The sequence below is a fragment of the Penaeus japonicus genome, unplaced genomic scaffold (assembly GCF_977035675.1).
Source record: "Penaeus japonicus unplaced genomic scaffold, GWHDUDI00000001_assembly GWHDUDI00000031, whole genome shotgun sequence".
NCBI classification, from domain to species: Eukaryota; Metazoa; Arthropoda; class Malacostraca; order Decapoda; family Penaeidae; genus Penaeus; species Penaeus japonicus.
Genome location: NW_028234433.1, coordinates 5,404,896 through 5,412,542, shown reverse-complemented (window position 1 = coordinate 5,412,542; position 7,647 = coordinate 5,404,896). Strand labels below are relative to the sequence as shown.

The 7,647-nt window shown below is 35.4% G+C and overlaps 1 protein-coding gene across 9 annotated transcripts in view; it reads left to right on the top strand.

The window, feature by feature from the left end:
* Positions 1 to 7,443, top strand: part of LOC122249283 (uncharacterized) — a 715,555-nt gene extending 708,112 nt beyond the window's left edge. For all 9 annotated transcript variants that reach the window (XM_086555597.1, XM_086555598.1, XM_086555592.1 and 6 more), the window contains one exon: positions 228 to 7,443. In XM_086555597.1, coding sequence (XP_086411723.1) covers positions 228 to 1,352 — 1,125 coding nt within the window. In that variant the 3' untranslated portion in view covers positions 1,353 to 7,443. The remainder of the gene's footprint in view (positions 1 to 227) is intronic.
* The last annotated feature ends 204 nt before the right edge of the window (positions 7,444 to 7,647 follow it).

Sequence of the window (7,647 nt, the reverse complement as noted above, 5' to 3'; positions counted from 1 at the left end):
TTTAGTTCTATTGAAAGAATTATGTAGTCAGATTCACCTTATGGGCTTATTAATTCCAAATATCAAGTTAATTTTTGTGTGATGTTAAGATTGAGAGAGAGGTGAAAGTAAATTCACTGCAGTACATGCCATTTTTTGTAAAATTTGAATTAGGTATAGGTTAATGACACACTGAGAAAGTAACACCATTACTTTGATCATATGTAACATTGCTTTATATTCAACAGGTACTGTCTCTAAGGGGCAATTCAATTGAGTCCCTAGATGGAGGTGTGTTTATCCAGCTCAAACAACTGAAGGATCTGGATCTGTCAGAAAACCGAATTGAGAGACTCGACAATCAAGCTCTAGCTGGTCTGTCAAACTTACGAGTGTTGCACCTTCGTGACAACCGGTTAACGGAGATCCCAGCCCAGAACCTTGCCCTTGTGCCAGACCTAGCCGAGCTGAGTCTTGGTGGGAATGAGTTCACGGAGATTAAAGAAACCGATTTTGAGGCTATGAGGACCCTCAAGGACCTTGATCTCTCTGGAACAGAACTGAATGAGGGGCTCACCAGAAACTCCTTGAAGGGTTTGTCGCTTTTGAGTAAATTGAACCTGGAGGATTGTAAACTCACGCATGTGCCCACAGAGGCACTCAGTCACCTGAGCAAGTTGGAAGAACTGCACATTGGGCGCAACTTCTTCACAACATTGCCCCCCGACGCCTTCAAGGAGAACCGCCGCCTGCACTCGCTCTTCATATCTGGCTGCATCAACCTTCTCCATGTGGAGAAGAACGTCTTGGGACACAACATGAACATCCGGGAAGTGGTCATCACTCAAAACCCAAGCTTGACATTCATAGCCCAAGATGCCTTCCGCTTCCTGCCAGAACTGAGCGTCTTGGACCTCCACGGCAATAACCTACAGCAGATCAGCGAACAGGCTGCCTCATGGAAGGACATTGCGCACTGGAGTCTTGAGGGAAACCCTATCAAGTGTAACTGTTCAGCAGCCTGGCTCCGTCAACTGACCAAGGCCCCCAACAGTAGTGAGAGTGTGAAGTGCGCGTCGCCCCCTCATTTGGCGGGAAAAAGCCTGCACAGTGTTGAGCTGAGTGATCTGGCCTGTGGGATGGATGCAGCCACCCAAGGCCTTGTCATTGGTATGGTGGTTTTCGTGATTGTAGTGGTGGTGGCAGCAGTGGTTGTGGTGATATTGTACCGCCACCATGGGTCCTGCGTGCACCGCCTCCTAAAGGGCCACAGGCTAAGGGGAAGAGGAGGCGGCTTCGATCACTGTAGCCATGATAATTTCCAGGGCTACATTATGACACCTCACAAGCCTGTCCCTGTTACGGAACTTTAGCATTCAGCCCGCTACTGAGGCACAGACTCAGATATCCCCTGCGGCAAAGCCCGTATAAGTGAATAGGAAAAGGAAAATAAGGCTTTTTAAATTCAAAGTGGTAATTGGTGTAAGTCTGGCAATTAATGGAACAGTGAATTGTCAGACCAGAAAATCCAAAACGAAAGCCATAATTCTTTAGTATGGCTCTAATTAGAAACTTTATAATGCATTTAGTATGCAAAGTACTGTTCTTTTTAATGGGAGTTGTGTTATTTGTTCTTCTTTGCAGTGCCTGTCTTCCATGCTATTGGAGACTCATGCCTTTGATTCCTTAACACTCTTCATGTTGCCTATGTAGTCATCCGGAGTTTTTCTGATACCAGATGGCATGTTGTCGAGAGTATAATATGAAAAACTCTGCATTCACTCTAAAAAACAAAAATACAAAAAAATAAACCTCCTCCCCCCAATTAAAAAAATATTTAAAAAATACAATGATAGTAATAATATGTAGGGAGATAAGTGTTTTCTGAATCCCCCAATGTGATACTGTTTGCTTGAAAGGAGAAAAATGGAACACAAAAACTTCCACTAAAGTTAATCTAGTCTTTTTTATTAATTTTCTTTCTTTTTTTTTTTTTCTTTTTTTGTTCTATTTCGGAGATAGGTGTGTGTAATGCCTTATCAGACTTGAACATTTTCTCGTATTCCTTAAGTCCCTGTGATAGACCTACCATACATGCTCTTTCTAAGAATATTTGAAATATTTAGGGTTTTTTAGTGTTTTTGTGTCACTCTCTCTTTTTGAAACTCGTAATAGATTCTGTGATCATCATATTCACCTTTGTCAAGAATATCACAGCATTACAATACAGCTAAATAAAATAAATAAAAAAGATTTAAAAAATCATATGTGACCAGATCATTCACAATGTTATAAACCAGGATTAAATAGAATAAAAAAAAGCAATTCACATTTGTAACTAAACCTGTGAGTTTAAAGACTTATCTCGCACATAAACAAATTGAGAATAGGAAACAAAAAACTGTTGGTCTGGTCAAATATGTCGTGGGCTGTGCCAGGCTTACCAAATCCTTGGAGGAAATGTTGAGCAGGAGCTGTTAGTACAAGTAGTGAGGGACAAAAATCCATCCTGTCGAGTGTGTTTCAATCCCATACGATGCTGTCAACAACTTCAGAATGACATTTCTTTTCTCGACGCGGTAATTGGAAAAGGACTGGCAGAATGGAGTAATACCAAAGGCTTTTTAAAAGTAGGGATAATCTAGATTGATTTTTTAAAAGTATTATCCGTATTATGTTTTGTTAGAATTTTTAAATACTGAAATTTCTGGATATTGGATGAATAGCTTTTTTCTCTCTCTCTCTCTCTCTTTTTACATATATAGCTACTAAATATTTTTTGTCTTGCATACTACTTTCAATATCTGTTTATCATTCAACCCCTCCCCACCTCAAATGAAAAGAAAAAAACCTAATTACATTTGCTTTTGGCATTCCCAGAGCCATAGGATTAGCAGGACATATCTTAATAATAATAATAATAACAAAAAACAACTTTCTATATCCAAGAGATTTTTGGGCATGACAGGAAGTCAGAATAACACACCCACTGCTTTCTTTGTGATACGAGGGAACTCCCTTTTCACGAGGGATCCCTTCAGCAGTAAGAGCCTGTGCTGCTGCTACTGCTGTTGGCTCACAACTGCTTCCCCGGTCAGACTAAGGAGGATAGGGGGAGTATCTTAATAACCCTTCACCTCTCGTCATCACATCCAATTGACGTTTTGTGCTTGAATACTTTTGAGTAAGTGGAAATCCATTTCAAAAATGTTTATATTCTGTTTAAAATTCTTGATTTGCTCTTGAGAAAAATCTTTTTTTTTATATAATTTTTTTTTCCTTTTCTTTTTTGTATTGCCAGTTGTCTTTTTTTTATAGTACATGATTACTTCTACCTTTTCATATATATGTGAAGAGAAATGTAAGTACCTTTTGTTTCCAAGTCAAACATTTTATTTTCAAAAGTAGCCGGGTTGATTAAATACTCCTACCTAATCTTCCTATTTTATTTTTACTTTTATCTTAATTACATAGACATGCAGATGAAAAAAGGAGGAGGAGGAGGAGGAGGAGAAAAAGAATTTCTTTCCCAGCTGTAATAATAACAAGCAAGAAATCTACAAAAACACCAACCCTGAAGTTCTTACGTCAGGCCAGACCAAAGATGTGCTTTTGTGTTCTATGCAATTCTGGTAGATGTAGTAAACGACGGTCAAACCATCACTTGATGAGTTATGCAAATAGTTAAGACGATGTGGAATCCTTCTGGGGCTAGCCTGCCGATTCGTTTAGAATTATGCTCTTACGTTGACCCTTTTCTCCTTTTTGACGACGCGTAACGTTATTTATGATCAGAAAATTTATAGATATTTGTACATTCCTGCTCTAGATGTTAAATAATTTTTTTGTAAAAGCTTTTTTTTTTTTTCAAATATTGATTCAGACTTTTTTTTTAATATTTGAGGAAAAATATATATATAGCTTCAGACCTTGCAGTATGTATGAATTGAGCCTATCCTTTATAACTCTAGTGGTCAGTCATTTATACATATACTGTAAGATATATTTCATAATCTTATAGAATATTATGGTACTGTATTTTATCAAATGTCAAAGGAACTTCCAAGAGAAAACAGGAATAACTAATGTTTACTGTTAATATGTCATGATTTTTTTTTTTCTCAGAAAACAGACATAAGTAGGCTTAATGATTGTAAAAAACCTACTTTATAAGTAAATTTATATGTGAATTATTCTGTCTTGGAAAAATGATGTCAAGAAAGAAGTTCCTTTGTCATATCATATATCCTTTCTGAAATTTGTAAAGAAGAATGATGAGAAAGAAAGTTTTAATACCCCCTTTCTATATTTGTGCAACTTTCTCCAGTTTTGTGAGTTACATAAGGTAAGGCTCCCTGTTTTATGAAGACTTATTCCCTTGTACATATAATCTCCACAGTCTTTTAGTGGATTTTTTAGGATCTCTCTTTCAGCTACAAAGTTCTTAATAAACCCCATCTTTATAGGTAATGATGCATATAATTGTTATGCCAGGAGCACCAGTTGTGTATTCAACATATCAAAAAGAAAAAAAAAAAGGAAAAAAAAGATACAGAGAATGAATTTGAGTCCCAGACTGTTCAACCAAGCATCATATATATATATATATTTACATAAAATATTCTTTGACTTTCTTTTTTTTTTATTTTTTTAAAGAGGAAAATTAGAGAATAAACCAAGAAAGAAAGAAAGAAAAAAAGTCTTTTCTGTCTCAAATTCATTGTCTGGCAAAAGAGAACCAGCAAATGTAATGCTATGGACATGACTGTCTCCATGCACCAGGAGGGGCCTTTGAGAGAGATCCGCGAGTCTAGGTGGCTTAGAGAATGACGGATGATGAGTACCTCTGACTCATGGATACTCACTGCTAACTGCTGGATAATCATACTGTTAAATCTCGTAAGACTGACGGAGCTGACTGTGTGTATATGACTTTACAAAATCTGCAATAATATAAAAAAGGTCAGTTAGGAGATGCAGAAGAGGTCTTGGTGGCAAAATTAAATCTGGTTAATTTGGATGTTGAAGCCAAAGAGTTTGTGCATATATTGTATGACCCATATTATTAGTGTACATATATTTTTTATCCATATGCCTTCAAACAGTTTCTGGGGTTTCTTTAAGTTACGGCTTTTTAGAGTAGAATTTCTGAGTTCTCTCCTTCACTAAAATTATATATTTCTTTAATTTTCATAAGGAATGATTTTCATGGTGCATGTATCTTAAAAGAAGTTCCTATTCTTGACAAGACTGAACATGCTACTAGTTAAATAAATAGTGAGAGATTTTCTAAACAATACCATTTGCTCTTTGTCACTCAAGCTAGTACCACAGTAGCGCTTTTTTATTATTATAATTTTATCTATAAATACACAGACAGCATTAGCTACACCAAAAGCCCCTCCAGTGAATGCCAAACAACGAAATTTGGGCAAAGGTTTCATTGCTTTGGAAGAATGTAATAAGAAAAGAAGAATTAGAAAAAAAAACTTTTGTGTAAATAAGATTTTGGTCTTTCTTATATTCATTTTTACTAAGGCAAAGCATTTACAAGAATGCCACCTTTGACGTGTGAAACCGTTTGCTTCCTGCTGTTCATATTTTCTTCTCTTTCTTCAGTCATTACAATTGACCTTTATGTCCTATTGAAATCTTATATAAGCGCAAATTGCCCACCTGCTGCTATGGTTAAGAAGCACTGTATTATACTGGATCTCATGGGGTACCAGTGCCTGCAAGAGAAGCCTACCGTGGATCAAATGCTACACACTTGATCAGGGTCAAGCCACAAGGCGAGTTTTACATCTTAGCTATTCAGTCTCCTTGATGTAATGAGATTCATCACACTGCATTCGGTGCAACAATCACTGCATACTTCATATACACACATACACATATGTTACACCTTTGAATACCTTTTTGATAGTATTTCAGGCTTTAAATAGTAATCATTAGTGAAGACGGCTATCAGTCAAATGCATGGATTACATATATCAACAATCTATTTAAATGGCACAATCACGTGTTCTTTCTTATGACTGTTTACAGATGATTAGCACAATTTATGAAGGATACTCATTTTAGAGGCTAATTGTCATCCAAAAATCCCTATATATTTTTTTGAATGTATGAAAAAGTTCCATTTGTAAAAGTCTGTGTATCAGATCTTCCATTACATGACAAATGGGGTTGTTTCAGACCTGATTTAAGGGTGTGTGAATTGCAAAAGTGCAAAGATTCTTTAAACATATTTTAAAAGCATGGGAATTTGAAGATTTAATACATTAAGAGAGATGATGATGATGATGTTAATCATTCACGATTAATGTATCAGATGATTTTGAATAATCAGTCAATTAAGAGAGGCCAAAAAGTGCCTAGTTATGTGCCAGCATATGGATAAAAGTGTATCTAAGTTTTTATTTGTACGAAGCACATATGCCAAATAATTGCTAACTTGAAACTTGCCCTCTGTTTTATTGGAAAACAAAAGGCAAAATATTTTGCACAAATTATTAATGATATACATTTGCACATTGTATTTATATTTACATATATGAAGAATAAAGACTGATCTTGGATTTTTATGTCAAGATCTAAAATTCACAATTGATATCTTTTCAAGTGTATTTCTTAATATATGATTTATGTTACAGAAAATACAGAGCATAATACGCTGCTAAGAGTTATGATGTGAGCAGAGAAAAGTAAATACCCATTAACAGTTATAAAATTGAAACTTAACTTACATACACCCTCATGCCGTATGTAAATAATAATTTAATAACATACACAGAGGCATGATTTAAACTAAAGACACACACATACACAGCATAGATAGCATACCTTTCTTCATTATTCACTCATTCATTCTCATATATGAATAGGTTCATAAGAAGGACTGCAATATATACTAGTATGAAGCCTGATTATTTGTAATGAATCACAGTTTTGTGCTTAATGATAATGAGAAGAAAAAACATAATGCTGTGCTATCATTGTAGCTGGTCTGTGAACAGTCTTTCATTTTGGCATTCATCATTATAGTATGTCACTGGTGAATATACCCTCACATTATATAGAATCTTTACCGAGAAATTTTGAGAATATTGTAACTTCATGAGCATAGACAGCTAAGCCACAGTGGAACAGCCTCGTATGTAGTATTTCATAGCTATTACAAAGCCTTCCTTAACTACGAAAGAGTTGTTGCAAAGTGGCTTAACTAACAATTTGTACTTTAAAAATATAAAAGGTAATTGTCAGGATACTCCATTCTAAATAATCAAAAATTTAATGTCTTGATAAACATCTTTGAGCACATCCCATATATAAATTTGTATATACATATTTCATAGGCTCAATTTAATCACACAGCTCTGAATTGTTACATCACTGCACTGAACATTTGTTATTCAGTATTTTACCTGTTTTCCATTTCTTAATAAAGGATTATATAGAATCTGCCATTGTTTTATTGATCCATGAAAAGATGCATTGCTGTAGTTTACAAATAGGAAACACATTTAAGACGTAGTAATAGAAGAAGAAACATTTTACTTGTCGTGAATGAATGATTACTGTGAAATCTTTAAAGAAACATAAGCCTATATATTTATTCCTGCTTGATGACCCTTGACAGTGTGTTAATAAATGTCTCTCTGCCTC